The 20,917-nt window shown below is 47.7% G+C and overlaps 2 protein-coding genes across 2 annotated transcripts; both read left to right on the top strand.

Annotated features, from left to right (window-relative positions):
* Window positions 1-657: 657 nt before the first annotated feature.
* On the top strand, window positions 658-11,817 carry znf628 (zinc finger protein 628; the record flags this gene model as incomplete). Its single annotated transcript, XM_083762092.1, has 9 exons — window positions 658-797; window positions 1,252-1,855; window positions 3,239-3,311; window positions 3,646-4,587; window positions 5,012-5,179; window positions 5,888-6,242; window positions 8,022-8,176; window positions 8,924-9,166; window positions 9,751-11,817. The coding sequence occupies exons 2-9, from the start codon at window positions 1,437-1,439 to the stop codon at window positions 11,815-11,817; spliced, it is 4,422 nt and encodes a 1,473-aa protein (XP_083618218.1). The 5' UTR covers window positions 658-797; window positions 1,252-1,436.
* Window positions 11,818-12,976: 1,159 nt separating this feature from the next.
* nat14 (N-acetyltransferase 14 (GCN5-related, putative)) lies at window positions 12,977-17,116 on the top strand. The gene is made up of 4 exons (XM_083760788.1): window positions 12,977-13,176; window positions 14,022-14,174; window positions 14,756-15,070; window positions 15,862-17,116. Exons 2-4 carry the CDS (start codon window positions 14,094-14,096, stop codon window positions 16,285-16,287), a joined length of 822 nt encoding a protein of 273 aa, XP_083616914.1. The 5' UTR covers window positions 12,977-13,176; window positions 14,022-14,093; the 3' UTR covers window positions 16,288-17,116.
* The last annotated feature ends 3,801 nt before the right edge of the window (window positions 17,117-20,917 follow it).

The raw sequence follows: 20,917 nt of genomic DNA, 5'->3' as shown, positions 1-20,917 counted from the left end.
TTAGTAGGAGGGGCCTATATCACAAAAATGCCATAAATCACGAACGGAATGTCCAATCCATCCCAAATTTGAATCACATGTCCGGGGTGGTTCAATCGACCAAGTTCTAAAAGCAATTCCATTTTCATCCATAGGGGGCGCCGCAAATGCGAGAAATGTAACCGTTTGTCGCAAAAACATGAATTTCGGGGGTTAAAGCCCCTCCGAATGACTTACGCATGATCTAAGGCGTGACTTGAAATTGTAATTGGCTGGCAATACTAGTGGGAGGGGCATATGTAAGCCACTGCGGCAACCACACTCTGCAATTTTTTAAAATTGCGAAATTTCTAGTTACAACATTGCAGCAGCCACAGTGAAGTCAGGGCCCGTCCAACACTACATAACCCATAAAGCATTGCACCAGATTGAAAAAACCTAATATAAATGTCCTTCCTAAAACAATAAAGAGGAATTGAGTATTATATGTCTTTGGTAAGATATGTTAAAGTGTGCAATTCAGTATTAAGTGGTTTAAGCCAAAAAATGAAGACTATAAACAGTTTGTAATCAGGTTGAAAACAAAAAATGAGACCCTTGAAGCGCTTGACCAATGGTACTGCTTCGTTTATTGTCTCACGTAGCCAATAGCGATCGCTGTTGTTGGAAGGCGGCATCGGGTGGAGAACTGCTAGTTAGTTTGCGCTGGGTTTATTGTTAAGGTTGTGTGGATTAGCACTGCGGATCCCAGCTCCTTTTCACAACATCAACAAACATCATCAACAACAACAACATTAACGATGAGTTAAAACTGTCGGGTGAGCATCCGTTCAGGTCTGTTGCAATGCATGCACCAATACCGATCATTTTTAATGGAGTAACTCCGCATTGACGAGGTCTAGAATGCATTTGAAGGCCAGAATTGTTATGTTTTGGTAAATAGCGACCAAGCTGTCATTTTCGCTGAATGTCTGTTGGTTGGTTGTCTGCTGTTTTTTCAAACCGGCGACTGGAATTAGGGGAGCACTTTTGATGTAATAATATAGAGAGTGAGCTGCTATGTGGGAGTGAGTTTGCACCGCACTGCGGGGACACTGGGACAGAAGATACAATGATGGTCAATGGAAAGACAGCAGGGAGGAGGGAGGTGGGAGGAGGTGTGGACTAAACAGGGAAGCCTGAACAGGGATGGAGGGAGGCATTTAAAGAGACAGACATAAAAAGGAGTTATCCAAGTTATAATTCTGTCATTTTCATTTTATGACATTTCAGAATAGGACCTTGCGCCCTGGAAAGACAGACGTGTTCACTGCAGAAGCACTGCTCAAAGAATGAGCAGGGACAATGAAGGAAGGTGGCAAAGAGACAATTCTTCACCAGAACTGACAGCTAAGTGCCAATAAGGTACCCCACTCCCGCCTGTGCTGCGCCAGTACCACCACCCATCCCGTCTGTCAATGGCCAACTCTGTGGCCACTCTGGTGGTCCAAGCGGAACTCCTCCCCACGCAGTCCTCGGCGTCGCTCTCTCCCTTCCCCTCCTCGCTGCTGGGGTCGGGGGAGGATGGCGAGGACGACGGAGGAGAGCGGGGCGAGGAGGAGGAGGAGGAGGAGGAGGAGGGGGTCCTGGCGGAGGTGGAGAGGGCGGTGGTGGAAGGCGGAGAGGAGGTGGTGTTGGAGATGGTGACGTCGTCGGCGCCGGCCCGCCACCAGGACCAGGTGGACCACCCCTTCCAGTGCCTGGACTGTGGCAAGAGCTTCCGCTGGTCGTCGCGCCTCACGCACCACCAGCGCAGCCACAACAACGAGAGGCCTTACCGCTGTAACCTCTGCCCCAAGGCCTTCAAAGGCTCCTCGGCGCTGCTCTACCACCAAAGGTACTCCTCTCTCTCTCTCTCTCTGTGTGTGTGTGTGTGTGTGTGTGTGTGTGTGTGTGTGTGTGTGTGTGTGCGTGTGCGTGTGCGTGTGCGTGTGCGTACACGTGCGCGCGGCTGGGTAGTTTACTGTAGAACATGACAAACAACATAGAAAGATGGCAGACATTTGCTTGTTTGTGCAGGTGAAATACATTAAAACAAAACTGCAAAATGCATAAAAGACTAAATTGAAAAAGACAACATTACATTAGAAGTGATCCTCTTTAACACCCCCTGACCCAATATAGAACTACACCGATTCCATTTCAGCCATGGACAAATTGGACATGCTAAATCTGTTCTCATTGAACCAGTTCAGTACTCGGTAGTAATCTATAGTTTCATTAAAAGGTCTGGAACATATTCCCTTGAGATGAGAGAGAGATGAGATGAGATATACTTTATTAATCCCCGAGGGGAAATTGAAGTGTTACAACAGCATAAAGTGCATAGAAACTAAAAAGCTAAAAACTACTGGACAGACAGAACAACACAGAACAAACACAAATGACATATCACACAAGACCAGACAACCAAGGACCATATGCCATTTTGGGGGGGCAGTTCTTATGCCTTTGCATTAAAAAGTCTGATGGCAGTTGGCATGAAAGAGAGTCTGTAGCGTTCCCTGCGCATCAGGGGGAGTGTGAGCCTACGGCTGAAAGTGCTTGTCCTATCCCGCAGCACCTCATTGAAGGGGTGGGAGGGATTTGCCAGCATGGAGTCCAGTTTAACCCCGATCCTCCTCTCCGCGACTGACTGCAGGCTCTCCATTCGGAGGCCAACAACAGAGCTGGCCTTCTTTATAATTTTATTGAGCCTGTTGAGCTCACCGGCCTTGATGCCCCCTCCCCAGCATACCACTGCATAGAAGAGCACGCTGGCCACAACAGACTGGTAGAACAACACCAGTAGCCTGCTACACACACCAAAGGACTTGAGCCTCCTCAGGAGGTACAGTCTGCTCTGTCCCTTCTTGTAGACAGCCTCTGTGTTGTCTCTCCAGTCCAGGACATTGGTTGTCAAACTCTTGTATTTGTTTTTTCACTTTCAAAGACCACCATCTCTCTAGAGTTACACAGACCTGTAAAGGTCAATTTAGAACCCCCTACAAAAACCCTGAGGGTGTCTGGAGTCCAAAGTAGACTCCAGGTACGTGAAGACACCCTTTTTTCAACCCAGGGCAGTTTTTTTTTTAATGCGTGAGTGGAGTGTCCATGTGTGGCTTTTCATTCATTAACAACATAGAAGAAAAGCACTGCCCGAGCACTTATGCTTGCACGTCCTACGGGTTCCGTATGTGAGAGTGGTTTGTGTGTTTTGAACGACGTTTTCTGTTATCAGGTCTCACTCGGGAGAGAAGCCCTACAAATGTCAGGACTGTGGCAAAGCCTTCAAACGCTCCTCTCTGCTCCAGGTGAGATGGCATTTAAAGGTAGTAAGAAATAAGAGATTTGTTGTTCAAAGTCTATTAACACATTAAGGCATCTTAAGTACAGATATATTAATACATTATATATTTGCATTGTCATAACATGCTAAGACCTTATGCTGCAGCACAGACTGTAATTGCTCTGTGGAAGCTACAGTAACATCATTATTACATAAATAATAACACAGTCTACTGTTATTACTATGCATGTCATTTTCTATTATGATTGTAATGTACAGTAAACGCATAGCCAAAATAAACCTCAGAAGTTACTAGGGTCAATGTGATCGATAATTCCACCCTTTTGTCTATGCTCCAGGTCCATCAGAGTGTTCACACTGGTCTGCGTACCTTCCTGTGCCCCTATTGCCCGCTCACCTTCAAATGGAGCTCCCATTACCAGTACCACCTGCGGCAGCACACCGGCGAGTGCCCGTACCCGTGCGACAGCTGTCCCAAGGCCTTCAAGAACTCCAGCAGCCTCCGGCGGCACAAGAACGTGCACCTGGGCGTCAAGCCGTACACCTGCACCGTGTGCAAGAAGTCCTTCACTCAGTCCACCAACCTGAGGCAACACATGCGCATACACACCGGCGAGCGGCCCTACGTGTGCGCCGAGTGCGGCCGGAGCTTCACGCACTCGTCCAACCTGGCGCTGCATAAGAACTCCCACGCGGCGGCGGCGGCCAAGGAGGGAAAGGCGTGCTCGGGGGGAGGAGTAGGCGAGCTGGGGGGTCAGATCGTGGAGGTGGTAGTGGGGTCGGAGGACGTCGTGACGTCGTCCATGCTGACGGAGATGGTGGGCTTCGTGAGCCAGGAGGGTGCCATGGAAGAGGTGTTCCTCTCGGCCGCCGCGGCCGCCTCGCCCGGCGGCCAGGCCCAGGGCCTCCTCCCCCAGCTGGCCCTCGCCCCCTCGGGGGGAGACAACATGCGGGCCATCGGCACCGAGGTCCACCTCAGCACGGACACGGGCGCCAGCTTGCTGCTCTACAGCTGCGGCAGCTGCAACCAGACGTTCGGCACGCGGACGGAGCTGGAGGAGCACCAGGCCATCCACATGGCTCCGAGGGAGCTCCGCGGGGGGGAGGGCGGCGGGGCGGACGTGGGGGGCGCGGCGGTGGGCATGGAGGTCGGGGTGGGCCTGGTGGGAGCCGGGCACCTGCTGGCCGACTTTGAGGAGGTGGTGGAGACCACCACGGTGACCGAGAACGGACACGTGGCCGACGAGCTGCTGGGCCTGACGGCGGATGGAGACAACGTGGTAAGTGATGGAACGGAGTCAAGTGACAGTTATTCATAATTCATTATAGTCTTCTTAGGGTCTTGTTTTAGTTTCACGCAATTTGAGATGTGTGTCAGCATTACTTCACTTTGTGAGCGTCAAAATGTCCCTGCAGAATTCCTTGCTTTATGTTAGAGGAACGTCCTTACCACCTAATTCTTTATTCTTTATGTTAGAGGAACGTCCTTACCACCTAATTCTTTCCCCTTGAAACTTTAATATTTTGGACTGGTTTCTGCCCGACAGCAGAGATATTCTCTCTCAGCACCCCATCGATGTGCCCTTGAGCAAGGCAATGAATCCCCGACATCTGTGACCCAACTCCAAAAATGTTTGCATTCTAACAAAATATGTTAACCCAAAGTTGTTGGGACTGTTGGTGACGTGTTATTATTTCCTTCAGAACATGGAGACGACCCAGGCCCAGTTTGACCTGTTGCAGAGCTTCACCGAGGTCACTCAGAGCTCAGACGGACAGCTGGAAGTCAGAGCCAGCGGCGCAGGGCTGCAGTGTGGCTACTGCAACAAGACCTTCAAGACGACCGGGGGCCTCACCAGACATGTCTCATTGGTGAGGCTGACTAAACAAACGTTGGGATATTGGTTGGGTCTGTCTGTTCAGAAGAATATTCCTCCTGGTCGAGTGCACTCCCATTCTTTTAAATAGACATCATAGGGCCTATGATGATTCTCTGCCTATGAAATAGGCCAATCACACAGTAACCACTGGCACTGACCAGTACCTATGAACCTATGAAATTAATTATTCAGAGCCAACCTGAAAACTATAGGCAAAAAATTAACCCATTAAAACCGGGAAAGCATCTGTGTATCATTTTTTATTTTTGCGTTTTCTATTAAAAAATCCGACCCGTCTGAAGTGAGTGGTGCAAAAAAACTCAGCTCCCCATCATGCACCTGTGCACAGTGTGAAGCTCAACAGCGCCACTTTGTCACCTGTTGGTACCCTAAACATACATACAGGCAGACATGGGGAGGGACCGGACATAGCTGGGCTTTGGAGTGGCTGCACCCTATGGTTGCACCACTCAAAAAATAGCAGATACTGTATATACAAGCTCACTTTTATATCTGCTATTTTTTTTTTATCTTGAAAGTGTGATTACTTTAACTGATGCCTTCTATTGATTTAGAAGGCATTATTTTGTGGAATCGGCCTCAGGTCTTAACCAAAGGGTTAAATTATATTTTCTTGTAATCGAAAATCAATTACCGGTAGTTCACCATCGCACCTCCCCCAACCTCCTCTCCTCTCCAGATGCACTCCCTGTCGTCCCAGTCGCGCTCCCAGTTCAGCTGCTCGGCGTGCGACCGCTCCTTCCCCCTGCTGTCGTCGCTGCTCACCCACCAGCACTCCCACACGCCCGAGCAGCGGCTCCTGGCCGAGGCGGAGGCGGAGATTGTGTGTCCCGCGTCCCTGTCGCTGTCCCTCCCCATGCCCTCCTCGCCCGGCCGCGCGGACAAGCAGCAGGCCGGCGGCGGCGTCCAGCGGGAGATCCACGTGGACATCATCGCCGTGGGGGAGGAGCAGGAGCAGCAGCAGCAGCACGCCAAGCCGGCCAAGGCGCCCAGGAAAGCAGCTGGTGGCGGGAAAACCGCCCTCGCCGCCGGAGGTACGGGTGTGGATATCGGAATAGATGTCATGGGGCGGGAGGACGGGCTGTTTTTTTTTTAACCCATTCGGGCCTGACGTCGAAATTTTAAATAAATGTTTTCTAAATCATTTTCTGAAAGATTTGAGGCACATTTTAAAGATTTTTCAAAAATAGCAGACCTACAAGTTCATAGCGCGCCACTCGGTGGCGCGCTATGAGCTTATAGATCTGCTATTTTTCAATAGCTAAATTATAACATAATGTTTGAAAAACCAAAAGGGGTTCCCGCCCCAAAATGGGTTACACCACCCGCCCTTTCAGAATGAAGTGACCATATTTGACTGAGGGAATGCCATCGTGCAACGTCCAGCTTTTCACCAGAGGAGAAAAACTGAATTTATTTATATTTTATCCAAAATGCGTTAATAGCACAGGCAGACTCTTCACATACTAGAGCATGTCTTAAATAAATAGCGGAGCTGAAATAAATGCATAAACATGTAGCTATGTGTAATGTTAGAGACCACAGAAGTGAACCTTTCAAGCCTGTTTTCTCAACTCGCTGTTTTCTGCAAGACATTACTCTGTAAGCAATATCTCCAAAACTGGTGGGTCAAACTGAACAACCAATATGTCAATTTGAAGCTATGATTCCCTGCTTTCATATGACAGAAAAACAGAAATTAAAAAACATCCAATGGCAGTCACTCAGTCAAATTTGGCCACGAATGGCCCTGTTGCACATACAGTATTAAGCATTAAAGGACCTGACTCGTTTCACAGATTCAGCCGTACGTCATTGTACATTAATACACCATTTTTCCATCAACGGTTTTATTTAGTACATTTTGTCCAAAGTATAAAAAGTAGACATTCTCATTTACAAACAAAGTGACATGATTACACCTGCAACCAAGAGGGTGTAATCAGTAATGTCTTCAGTGTCTTGTCTGACATGGATAACTTGTTACTTGTAACTTGGAAACAGTAACTTGGAAACAGTCTTTTGACTTATTCACATTGTGGTTCTTGGTCTGGTCAGCCATCTAGAAGTGCGTTTGTATGCATGTGCCCCAAACTGTTACCCACATAAGGATGTTATGTTATTTATTTCACAATCACATGGAACCAGAACCAGATGCATTGTTTAAAGTATATAAGAGTGCAAACTTTCAACACCTGTCCTGTTCACATAGGAGGCTTTTCTGAAGTAGAACACTAGTCTAAAACACTCAAGCACAAAATCAGACCCAATACATTAACTTGTGAAAAGTAAAGTATACATAATCATTCCAATATGTATGCAAGTCCCCTGTATGACATGTATGTCCCCTAAGGAAAGTAGACCAATCACAGTGAATTATATTGTGTGTGTGTGTGTGTGTGTGTGTGTGTGTGTGTGTGTGTGTGTGTGTGTGTGTGTGTGTGTGTGTGTGTGTGTGTGTGTGTGTGTGTGTGTGTGTGTGTGTGTGTGTGTGTGTGTGTGTGTGTGTGTGTGTGTGTTTACATTTACTGTGGTCAGCAACGCCTCAACATTGGTGTTGTGCTCTCCTTCTCTTTTGTTTGTCTCACATTCGGAATGAGTCATGAGGTGGTATTAAACTACTATGGGAGCATTTTCTTGTGTGCCGACTTCACGTCTTCCTTTTCGTCTTCAGAATGCCCCTAATAGCGCATGTGGTGTGGGATCCCTCTGAGCACCTTTCTAGTGTGAAACGTTGCGTGAAACCAACGAACCAACTTTTCTTTTTTTTTTTTTCTTTTTTTTACATGTTTCAAACATTGTGTGGCCCACAGAGAGACCATACCGCTGCTCTGAGTGTGGGAAGGCTTTCAAGGGCTCATCAGGACTCAAGTACCACATGAGAGACCACACAGGAGAGAGGCCGTTCCGCTGCACTGAGTGTGGGAAGAGCTTCAAGAGGTCCTCTCTGCTCTCCATACACCAGAGGGTAACGTTCCATGTCTCTGCTGTCTCTCCTCTCTGCTGTCCATACACCAGAGGGTAACCTTCCATGTCTCTGCTGTCTCTCCTCTCTGCTGTTCATACACCAGAGGGTAACCTTCCATGTCTTCACGTACATGGAAGCTACATCAAGTTTATCTCTTTGCTGCAGTGATGAAACAAAGTGATAAGATGAGAAACAGATGCCTGATAATGGGCTACAACTTCCTTATGAAAACCTCTTCCCTGAAAACAAAAGTATAAATAATTTAAAAATAAAATAAATGAATAATATCGGGCCTGGGGACCAGCAGGGGAGATTGCACGGAATGGAATGGAACACTGAGGATTGTACGCATTTCTACAGTGTAGAAATTCAAACTATTTAGGCATTTTCCAGAGCAAGAACAACACATGGTAATACATAGAAATAGTCATCAATGATTAGATCTGGTTTCAGTATTAATTTCTGAATATATTTTCTCTATTGTTAAGGTTATTTTTGCAGTCAGTTTGTATTGGGGATGGGGAGGGGGGCGGGGGGCGCGAGACATGGCCAAAGCATTTCCGGGGGTTCCCAGCCAAAAACGTTGAGAACCCCTGCACTACAGAATGCTGTCTACATAATATGCTATCTAAACTACATAATTTAGTCTTTGTATACGCCTGCGAGGTCGTCGAATTATAAAACAGTATCTAAAACGTAAATTGTCCCGGTTGTGACATTCCCTCTCTCCTTCACCTCCCCAACCAGGTGCACACGGGGGTGAGGGCGTTCCAGTGCCCCCACTGCCCGCTCACCTTCAAGTGGAGCTCCCATTACCAGTACCACCTGCGGCAGCACACGGGCGAGAGGCCGTACGTGTGCAAGGAGTGCGGCAAGTCCTTCAAGAACACCAGCTGCCTGCGCAGACACAGTCAGATGCACTCTGGCCTACGACCTCACACCTGTGCCATCTGCAACAAATCCTTCTCCCAGACCTCCAACCTCAAACAGGTAACCCCCCAGGCAGCCACACGCATTATGAGGGCTGTTTTTATTTGGAAGGCCAGCTCAGTGGCCTTGTGGTTACAAGAGTGTCCGCCCTGAGACTGGAAGGTTGATCCCCGGGCTAGTCATACCAAAGAGTCTGGCACTCGGCATCAAGGGTTGGATTGGGGTAAGTCCCTGTGACATACTAGCGTCATATCCGGGGGGGTGTACTTGTTCATCAAGGTGCCTCACGCAGCCACGCTACAGAAACAGGAGATAGGCTCCTGCCCTATGGTCCTCATGGCTCTGCAAGGCTTACTTTTACTTTAGTTGGAAGCTTGGGAGGGAGACTGCAATAGGGGCAGAGCATTTTATATTATTTTATATGATTTTGAATTATTTTTACAATACATTAAATAGATTAGTTCAATTGACTTGTTACATCACTATTTTGATCCAATGTTTAGGAAAGGGCGCGGAATCTGTCTTTGCCCGGAAATATCCAATCTACAAGCTCACTAATGTTGCCCTCTCCCACCAGAACGGGTATGCCGGGGTTCCATGTTGTTGTTAAATGGTCTCTGTCTGCTTCCTCTCTGTGAACACAGCACGAGCGCACCCACTCTGGCGAGCGGCCGTTCCAGTGCACCCACTGCAGTAAAAGCTTCACGCACTCCTCCAACCTGCAGCTGCACCTGCGCACGCACTCCTCCAGCAAGGACTACAAGTGTCCGTACTGCTTCAAGGAGTTTGTCCTGCACTCCTACCTGCAGAGGCACATCAGGACGCACGGCGGCGGCGCCTCCCTGCTGGGCCCCGTGGGCGGCAGCGCCGCCCCCACCACCGCCAACGCCGGGGCGCTGAAAGACGGCGTGTCGGTGAAGGCCAGCGTGGGCGGGGTCACGACCACGACCACCCTCCTCAACCCCATCACCCTGGAGGCGTCGGGGAGCAGTGGCAGCCTGATTGTGTCCCAGCCGGCGCTGGACATCCCGCCCAACACCTCCCAGAACTACTTCATGATCCAGACGGCCAGCGGCCTGCAGCTCATCCCGCTGTCGGCCCCGACGCCCGCCACGCCCCCGCCGCCGCCGCCGCCTCCCCCCCCTCCCCAGACACAGAACTACCTCCTCCTGCAGTGTCCCTCCACCAATGGCAGCCAGCCCAGCCTCATTCTGGTCCCCACGTCGACCGCCAACCATGCTGCCTCCGGCTCGGAGACCCTTCCGTTGCTCCAGACGCTCCAGCCAGTGTTGAGCCCTGGCCCCCAGATCCCACACTTTCCCACGTTGTCCCAGCAACAACCGCACACCACTCAGCTCTACATCACCAATGGCGCCGCATCTCCGATGCTGGCGCGCCCTCTTCCCGGTTCCCTGCTGAGCAAGCCAATCCTGGGAAGGAGCACGCGCACTGCGAGGGGCCGACGAGGTCGCAAGCCCAAAGCAAGCCCCCAGAACCCTCCGGCTGTCAGCCAAGCTGGTGGAGGCACAGGAACCACGGCGGTGGCGAACTGCAACGTGAACTGCAACGTGGTGCCCTCTGTTAATGCTGCTAGTGTTACTGTAGCGTCATTATCGCCATTTTCATCTTCATCACCTGTGTCCCCCTCTACCCTTTCCACAACCTCCATCACGTTGCCAAGCCCTTCCGCCTCCTCTATATCCCTTACGACCCCTAGCTCAGGATCCTCCGTCACGGTTAGCACCACGGTGACCTCAACACAGATCACCGCTTCTTCTGCCCCTGCGGCCTCGGGTGGGGAACCCTGTGCCGCCCTAGAGGAAGTAAGGACAGAGGCGACAGGGAAGCAGTTTGTGTTGTGTTTCAAGAACGACACAAGGACAAACCAGCAGCAGCAAGGAGAGGAGGGGGGCGGGGAGTCGTACGTGCTGCGGTTCGACGGGGACGGCGACGTGGACGGAGCAGCGGGTGGAGAGGGGAAGTCGTACGTACTGCAGTTCCAGACGGACGGACAGAGCGGAGGAGGTGATGGAGGAGGGGAGGAGAAGCGGGGGGTGGTGTCGCTCCTGCAGGAGTGGGGAGGGGGACGGGGAGGAGGAGAGCACGAAAGCAGAGAGGAGGGGGTGGACGGGGAGGGGAGGCAGGGAGAGTCTTTTGTGCTTCATTTCCAAACCGAGGCCCAGCAGGGGAGCCCTTCCGACGGCCACTACACCCCGCGAGGCCCGGACGACGGCCTGGAGCTCTCCTGCACGCGCACCCAAGGCCTGGTGCCTCTCGACGGGCAGGAGGTGGTGTTCGAGCTGGAGGACGGCGGTGGTGGCAGCAAGATGGAGCAGGTGAGCGGGGAGGGCATGCAGATGATCGCGTTGATCGAGAGAGACGGACAATCGATGTCGGGGGACGGCGCAGGAGGAGGAAGGTGCGGCAGCGCCTCCCGCGGGAGAGACGGGGAGGGCGGAGGAGCCATGGAAAGTATATTTCAATTGGAAGGAGGGGAGGGGATCGTGATCATCGAGGTGAGCAGCATGGCGGACGGAGCGATGGACAGACGAGAGGACGGGGAGGGCTCGGAGAGCGGCGAGGGGACGGACGGGAGCGTTAAAGCGGCCGAGGTGAAGGAGGCCCTCGACGCGCAACTAAGTAACTCCACAGACGACGCCACGAGACACGGAGCGATGTGTAACTCGCAAGAAGCGCAGCTGTCAAACTGAGAGGGTCTGAGAGTCTCGTTGAAATGAAGGACGTTTGCACTTTGACCGGTTGGGTGATATACATATACTCTGCCGCATGCCGGTTTCATGCACCGAAAATAGCAGATTTGTAGATCCGCGAGCTCATAAACGCCACAGTGCTTTGCTGCAGTGCCATGCTTTGTTTTGCGCTGTGACAAATCCTGGATGACACCGACAAGTCGCATACGGAAGCAGAGGAATCGAATAATCTGACAATATCCACATGGGATAATTAAAATAAACAACCAGTATTAGGTGTGCGTTCGGATATAGGCACAGACACTGAGCGCACTGCCAATACAAACTAATAATAGGCGATTGCGCTCCCGGTGCACATTTCCGAACGCACCCTAGTTTTCTGTTGATTCTACTATATCTTGTGTATGGAAACGGTTATGAATTCACCGTCTATTGATTGATTACTTTATTACTTCGACAGAAATGTAAACCGCAACAGAGTACAGTCAAACAGTTTGTCTAAAAGGATAGCACCAAAGAAAAAGGAATTGCGGTCTTGTTTCCATTCGGCATGTATTCAATTCATAAACATGACATGAAAAATGACTAAATTCATCATCACAATGAATACTGTTGTGAGCTTGTATATCTGCTGTTTTCTGTGTGTCACCGGTGCGCAACCTAGTATAACTCAGGCTTTAGGTTGTTGCGGTCTTGGAATGAATTACTTGTGCAAGTTAGAAAAGTACTGTGCTGTAATAAAGCCATGGTGCCACAAACCTTAAAAGGTTGGTCAAATTCAGAGACTGTTTATGGACCTTAGAAAGTTACTTAATATATTAGTTTCCTTGATACTGTATTTGGAAGTTTGTTTCTGAACTAAATTATGTATTTGTGAATACTGTGTATAATACGGCACACTTTCAACACAAATTAGTAAATAGTAAATATTGCTATTAATAAAATGATGAATTAAAGGTTTTAATACTTTTGTCTTATTTATTGTGTCAACTGTCAACCCTCAACCGTGATTTCCAGATCAGGTTCATTTAATAAAATAAATAACGGGACCTTCTCACGCCCACGTCCCATTCATGTACGCCGGTGCGCAGTGCGTGCGCAGCATCCTCCGTTACGCAAATGGCGTAGAACGACAGCGCACCAAAACGCTTACGCGAGAATAAACGGAGCAATACTGGATCTAGAATTCCATCTCCACGCAGAAAGCGTCTTCGAGTCGTTCAATTAAACGTGCGAACCGGGTCGTGTTGGACCAATGGAGACATAAATACTCTGCACAACAAACGGCTGGTGGAAATTCAGTACATTCACAGTATTGCTTTGCATTTCATGTGATGTGAGAGCGCCGTGCTGCAGAAGGTAAGCGGATTCTCATGCTGTGGCTATGTGATCACCACCACCACCATATAAGGGTCTGGACCTTATTTTTAACTATGGTCTGGACGAGGTGTTTGCTACAATTCTACCGTTACGACCACCCTGCTAAATGCTATTCCGTACAAGCATGGCATGGAAGCGAAATAGGCGAACAGATGCACGGCACAAATCCCCCAATAATCCCTTCTGTCTGTTTGTTTTGGGGGTGGTAGCGTTGCAGTGATGTAGAAAGAAATGTCCACTGCACAGCATGGTTGGTACCAAGCTGACTGACTGACACTATGGGCTGTATTTTGCGTGTCATAAGTACCAGGTCTTATTACCTAACTTGAGTAAAATAAAGACCTGGAGGCGTGATCAATGCCATTTGGCTATTCTGAGTGGCCAAAGAGCATTGATCACACCTCCAGGTCTTTAGTTTACTCAAGTTAGGTAATAAGACCTGGTACTTAAGACACGCAAAATACAGCCCATTAAATAGACAGTGTTATTATTTAAATAACTATTTCCTGTCATAATGCATTAATATGTAATTTTGGCTTTAAAGTTTTTACCCTTTGCGGTCGACAACCATTAGAATGCTCAGGTAGCCACTTTAAGGGTGGCATTTATTGTGGTAGCTAGCCTTGCGACTGTATAGTAGAGTATTCCTGGCTGGCCACGCCCTCCATTTAATGTCTTTCCTTTCTGCATTAGTGCTGCCATTCCAATTGTATTTAAGAATTAAGATGTCATACAAAATACAGTAAAAACCAAATTCACAAAGGCCTATTTGGTGGGGACTGGGGAGCTATGAGCATTCCTCTAATCTCTCTTCCCCTTCCTAGACATTATTTGTGCATGTTGCTGTGCCTGGAGTGTGGAGAAAGAGCCTTGTAGGTGTGTAAAACCCTGCAGCCATGGTGAGGCTGGAGTTGGACCAGGTGATAATGAGAAGGTTGAAGGAGGATGACATACCAACAGTCAAAGCCCTCATCAAGGTGTGTAAAACCTTTCTTAAAAAAAGTTTTACCTCAGGTGTGTGACAATTTATAATAGACACCTCACACAAGCCACTGCATTGAGTTCAAAAGTCAATGGCTGGCGCCATCTTGTGAGGTCTACCACTATTACAACAACATGGTGTGACATGTTCTCAAGGCTGTGTGTGTGTGTCGCACAAAGTTCTTGGCAAGTGGAAGTTTTTGAACGATACAAATCTTGTATGGTAGTCACTCTGGCACTAAATGTTTTAAGACTGCCTGGGATCCGTAGCCAAATACATATTAATTTGGGAGTGCTTGAAAAAGTTGGAAACCACTGTCTGGGGCTACATTACCACAGTGTCACTCAAGATTGTTTCTCTCTCTCTCTCTCTCTCTCTCTCTCTCTCTCTCCCCTTTGATGAATTGAAAATGGGACCCTGATGTAAACAAGTCTTAGTGCTTTTTCTGGTTTTATCCTCATAGCAGGTTTTGTATTGGACCTGTACATTCCTTGAAATGTACCTCATTCTGCAATCTGTTAATACAATTTTCAATCGATCGCTACCTCTTTCCTACAAACAAACGCACCCCTCCAGGAGGGCTGCGAGGGCACGGAGAACCGCCTGGTCCTCCACGTCGTCACTCGGCCCCTCTGTCTCTTCATGATGGCCACCGTGGCCTCCGTGCTGCGCTGTCTCCTCCACTCCTTCATCCTGGCGCTGGCCGTTCCAGTCTTCCTCCTCATCATCTTCCTGAAGCTCACCATGCCCAGGTCCGTGGGCGTGCTGGGCACCACGCGGCCATACTGGGACTACGTGGGCAGCAGCTTCCGTGGCCCTCCGGAGGAGGAGGAGGAGACCCTGTCTAACCCTTATTGCAGGATCAGTGGCAAGACCCCCAACTTGAGGAAGGTTGGTTGAGAGTCTATACTGCATACATGTACTGTATATTAATTAAATGTATCCACGTGCACTAGCATCCCTATTCTCGGCACAACATTCACCAAAGATTGGCAGATCTATGAGCTCACAAACATTTTGCATTGTAAGCTGATAGCTGAGCTATATGATTTTTGCCTAAATAGATTTGGTGTAGAGGGGGAAAAAGAGCTGACCAAGTAAAGAGTGTTATTTGACCAAGTATTCACCTGTGACCCTACACATAACTCACAGTAGCAGACATGTACAATACAGTATGTAGAATATTATGTACACATTTAGAGAGTGCATTTGTCATGGTCAGCTGTTAAACTCTTTGAAATGAAGTCTTTGAATCATGAGCTAAAAACCAGCAGGAAAAAACAACAACCCTATAATAAAAAAAGACAAAGGTAGTAATTGTTTTCGCATCACTTTTTAGCTCAAATATGGTGTTTTCCATTGTGGTTGTTGCTCATGCTTGTGTATGTGTGTGTATTGCTCATGCTTGTGTATGTGTGTTTATTGGGTTGTTTGTGGATAGTTAGTCATCACAAGCATTATACAACATCACCAGATATAGTGTGTATGGCGCCCTGAACATGAACAGTCCTGTGAGCCTGGTGATTACTTTACAGGGTCACAGGGTTTACTTGCTTTGTTTAATAATTAAGTATTTTGGCCGTGCTGCTGCCATTCCCGTGTTTAGCATTAATGTTATATTTCTATCAATTTGCCAGCGGTGTTGTGTACTTGTAATGATGCTATTTTCATCTCTTATCAAGGCAAGACGCAGAATCCGAACAAAGGAAAAGGAGACGGAGATAATCGACCCGGAGAGGGAGCAAGCGGCCGGCCAGGTGTGGCTGGCCGAGTGCGACGGGGAGATTGTGGGCTGCGTGAGCCGGGAAGGCGAGACGCGAGCGGGCATCACCAGGATCTGCAGGTTGGTGGTTGGCTGCTGGTACAGACGGGAAGGCCTGGGCAAACTGCTGGTCCAGAGCTTGGAGGAGAGGGAGAGGGATTTGGGGACGCACAGGGTCTACGCCCACATCCCCTACCCCTCCAAGATAGGGGAGGTCTTCTTTAAGAAGCTGGGATACCGAGAGCTGGGAGACGAGGAGGGGGACGAGGACGAGCAAAAGCTGGAGAAGCCGGAGAAAGGTTTTTTGGGTTTCCCACTCACCAAAGTGTTTTACAAAGACCTGTGACAGGTTGGAGGGGCGGGCAGACGGACCTGTGACAGAGGGACTCACTGTAGCGGTGAACAGAAAAGAAGAAGAGAGACTGAAGGGAAAAGAGAGACATTACACCCGTAATACATTTTATGCTCACAGCCTCCATGAGATATTGTCATTTATGCTTTGATTTGAATTACTGAACAGCCCATCGTGTCATTTAAAACCTATATGTTTATATGAATGTAAATTAAGGGAATTATGTTACATGTCCTTTTGATGACATCAATGGGATGATACGTTCAGCTGACAGTTGAGTCAGGGATATGTGTGAGATTGTGCATTTAAAAATGCACAATCTCACACAATGCCCCCTGAGAAGTGAAATAAATGTATGCATGAGGACTGCAGCGGGCTGGGCTAATTACAATATGTTTTTCAGTTAATTTATTTGGGTTTTTATTTGTTATTTATTCCGGTATTCATTTGATGAATGTTTCAGTGATTATTTTTATGAATATTTTAATAGTCACATACGTTATTTAAGTGAGTAAGACTTCATGCCGGTACAGTAACAGCACCTCTGTGTTAGTACTTACATCTATAAGTTGGACAGGTGATCAGATTTCCATTTTAGTTATAGCCACACAAACTTAATAATTATGCTAATATAAATAAGAACCCCAAATCCAGATCCTAAGGTCAGGTACAATTTCTGATTCTGTCATCTCTGTATTTCTAAACTTACTTCAGGCATTCAGGAATTCCAGAGGAGTATTTGTAATCATGATGTTATTAATTGTATAATTATTTTAAGATGCACCTCAAGAACCTTTAAGAAGTTTGTAATAAAATGAAAATACATGAATTTGCAGTATTAACAGCCTTTTATCTTTTAGATAAAAGAGACCCCTTCTCTCTCACACACCCGACTACATGTCTGCAATACTGTATGTACTTCCTTGTTCTATTGATGATTTATTTTCTCACTCCCCACCATAGATTTTTCCAAATTTTGTTCTTGATAAGGGCAAGATTGTGCATGACTAGACTAGAATAATGTTGTAATCAATTACTCATAGTAAAAGAAAATGCCTTCGTACCCCAGGAAGTAGGATGCTCTCTGACTGGAGGACAATCAAAGCCAGGAAAAGCTAGCGTTAAATATTTATCAGTCCTCACCCCTCAGTAAATGTTTAATCACATTAAACAGTTACTAAAACAAACCTATTTACATTGACTTGCGAATATGGCTGACCTTAATGTACCTGTACACAAGCCATTGTTTGCTGTGATCATTTGTGCGCGCACTTAAGCACAGCGTGTAAATCATACTTAGCTGCGGGGGCAGTGACGTGACCTGTATGACGGTTGTGTGGTCATCAGGTGAATAACGTTTCTGAATGGGGTAGGCTTGACCTCACAGTCTCGTCTCTTCAGGCTAAACCTGAATATGGTGTCATTATAGTGACTCTACAGTTCTGCTAACCTCAGGCATACGATACAATTAGTGCACTTTCACATTCATCCACAGGATGTTTGTAGTGTACTACTGAGGCTAAGTGTGTGCGTGCAAGGGTCAATTTGGTTCATATAATGTAACTAACTATAATGTATTACTTGTATACCTCACCGGACAAAGGTTTTGTTACACAAAATCTATTGATCATGCAAACAACCTCTGTAGTGGAGAATAACTACCCTTTGCTTATCTGATTAAATATAGAGGCACGATGTAGTGTCCTAAAAAAGTATCTATTTTCCCTTCAGACACGCTTCCTGGTCATCATCAGGCATTTTTCTACATGACTGGCAACCAGGAGACACCTGTTAGCTGCTCCTCTAAGTGACTGATCGGTAACTATTATTGTTGTCAGGAAACAGATGTGAGTTCACGGCACTGGAAAGAAACCCTGTTTGTGACTGTGGTCATGTGTGTCTGCACGGTATGGCTGTGTGTGTGTGCGGTGTGTGAGAGAGCGTGTATGTGTGTGTAGGGTGTGGGCGGGTGGGTTTCGGAAAGTATGACTTGGCATTTCCTGCAGCCGGTTTCTGCCCCTGACTATGGGTTAAAATGCACAGCCGTGTCTGCCCATAGCTCACTGTACTAATCCACCGTGGGTGCACACACAGCACACACAGACACAGTGCATGAGAGGAGTGGTACCGCACAGTGAGGTGTGGTCGTGCACGTGAGCGTTCATGTGTGACCGTGAGATGACCCTGGTCAGCTGTGGTCTAAGCCACAGAGGTCGGTAGGGAAGTGGTTAGATAGAGTTTGCCATCTAATGCAATCTAGAAGACTGACATCGCCGTGCGAAGATGAAAGTATCTCTCGAAGACACACGCACGCACGCACACGCACACACGCAGAGTTCTCAGTGCATTGTCAAAGTAGTGAAATGTGACGTGAGGCTGGTCACAGTTGACAACCAGTCGTTCTCTCATGCAGACACGCAAATAGGCACAAATGGGTTTAAATGTCGGGGGCACCGCACCATCAGAGGGCTGCATGGGATAAATTTGTTCCAGATGAGGTAGAACATATAGATTGCGTTAATGACATACTCACACAGATGGCTAGTGCGCGCTCGCAAACACATGCACACGCGCACGCATACGCGCGCACACGCACACGCACACATACACATACTGACACACACTGACACACACACACACGCATGCAGATGAGCTCCAAAAACAGCCACCCTGGGAAACGGTGAATTCCCCAAACCGCAGAGTGCATGAGAGGGTGAGGGGAGCCATGGGAAAGCAGGGTGCCTGCGAAGCATGCAGAGAAACAGGATGGGGCCGACAGACAGAGAGGAGAGGAGAAGAGAAGAGAAGAGAAGAGAAGAGAAGAGAAGAGAAGAGAAGAGAAGAGAAGAAAACATCCTGATTTGACCAATTTGGCCCAGGATGTATGACAGCATCTTATGGTTCAAAGGCCAATTGTGGGTGGGTTGAAGCTTGAAAGCTGCAGTAGGTGGCGTGTGTGGCATGGCTGTGTTCGTGCACACACACACACACACACACACACACACACACACACACACACACACACACACACACACACACACACACACACAGAGAGAGAGGTTGGTCAAAGCTGGTCGCCCTGTCTAGCCTGTTTATATACAGTCAGTCTATGTGGAGACTTTGGATGAGGGTGGTCGGTCACACAGCGCTTCGCTCCAGATTGACACACTTTGGGAAAACCCTAAATCAGAAGTCTGGGTACTGTAGGTACTGTATAGGTGACAGCTAGGGCCTACGAGATCTGGGGGTACGCCCATGGTCCACCCCCCCCTCCTCCCATCCCCCCATCCCTGGGGCCCCAAAAGGGGGAAGACTGGCTGGGTGGAAAGGTTGAGAAGGAGGAGAAGGGGAGGGTTGGGCCTGCTAACTGAGCCGGCATCAAGGCGAGAAGGTATCTGGAAGTTTTTTATTTTAATGACCTGGGAAAACCAAAGTGGAGCGGCCGGTGACTGGGTGAGCTTTTCACCGGGTTTGGAAAGTTCCAGCCATTTGGCTGAGTTCACTGACGTTCGCAAGAAACTCCCAAAGGTTACAAAGCACGTCAAACACTCCTGGATTCATGTGTGGTCGCCCCAGTTGTTTTTGAACATTCTGCATTGTGTAATGTCTCCCCAGTAAAATCTTTTTATTGCCTCATATTAAACCCCATTATGGTCGCACTTCAATCATTATGCAATAAAGTTATTTTCCACCACACATACACACACACGTAGACTGTGTCTAAATTAGAGACAATGCTGTAAAGACATTACAAATGAACACATAATTTATGGTTTGAATTGTTTTGCAGAATAACAGCAACAGGATCCAGCTGTGTCATTGCTATCAGCCCTCCCCTTGGCCGCCTTTCTATCCAACCAGAGAATGTCTTTCTGAATGTAAGCTGCAGTTTATGTTTAGAATGTACTGTATGTGGTCTCTGTCCCCACCCTCATCACCCCCCACCAGCACCCCCTACAGTTACACTTACCCTTATCACAACACCTGCTCCATCATCTGTTTTGTGTGTCTCTCGAAATGATTACTAAACTAGACAGGTGAGCAAAATGGATACATTGTTGTATCAATTTATTTTTGACACATCATGTGCAGCGTTGTTTGCATATCGTTTAACAGAATAACATTTGCATATTGTTGGCATGAGACTAATTAGACTATTTATGCGTAACTTGGTATAGTAGATATATTAGAACAATAACCGTGACAACGTTCCAACAGTGTCTAGGGGCGTTATTAGTAAGTTTCAGTGATAATAGCACGATGATGAATAACTTTCTCCTACTTTAATTAATTGCTGTATATGTGAAACTGAGTGAGAGTGAGAGTGTTTGCCGACTGCTATATAAATGTTAGTTCATTTTATTCATTCAGTTGCATTAACTCAGTGATTCATTAGCAAGTGGTAAGCTATTTCAATCGACTTAACATATAGTTGTATTTTGTTTATGGTTATATATCCCAATTTTCCAAATGATCCATGTTCATTGTGCACCGGTCAATGTGTATATTAATGGGTCTAATCTGACTTTGTTCAGCCAAAAATGTGAAAGAAAGTAGGAGCATCAATGTTTGTAAGTAATTGTAAGTAATTTACAATGACACAATAAGGTATAATGCAGTAAGT

This window comes from Protomyctophum parallelum (assembly GCF_964188405.1).
Source record: "Protomyctophum parallelum genome assembly, chromosome: 3".
Taxonomy (NCBI): domain Eukaryota; kingdom Metazoa; phylum Chordata; class Actinopteri; order Myctophiformes; family Myctophidae; genus Protomyctophum; species Protomyctophum parallelum.
The sequence above is the reverse complement of the archived record's forward strand: the minus strand, read 5'-3'. Positions and strand labels throughout refer to the sequence as shown.

Excerpts from the sequence above, each read along its gene's own strand:
- nat14 (XM_083760788.1), top strand. The coding sequence starts at position 14,094 with ATGGTGAGGCTGGAGTTGGACCAGGTGATAATGAGAAGGTTGAAGGAG. Across the intron at positions 14,175-14,755 it reads CAGTCAAAGCCCTCATCAAG|GAGGGCTGCGAGGGCACGGA; the intron begins GTGTGTAAAACC and ends GCACCCCTCCAG. Across the intron at positions 15,071-15,861 it reads AGACCCCCAACTTGAGGAAG|GCAAGACGCAGAATCCGAAC; the intron begins GTTGGTTGAGAG and ends TCTCTTATCAAG.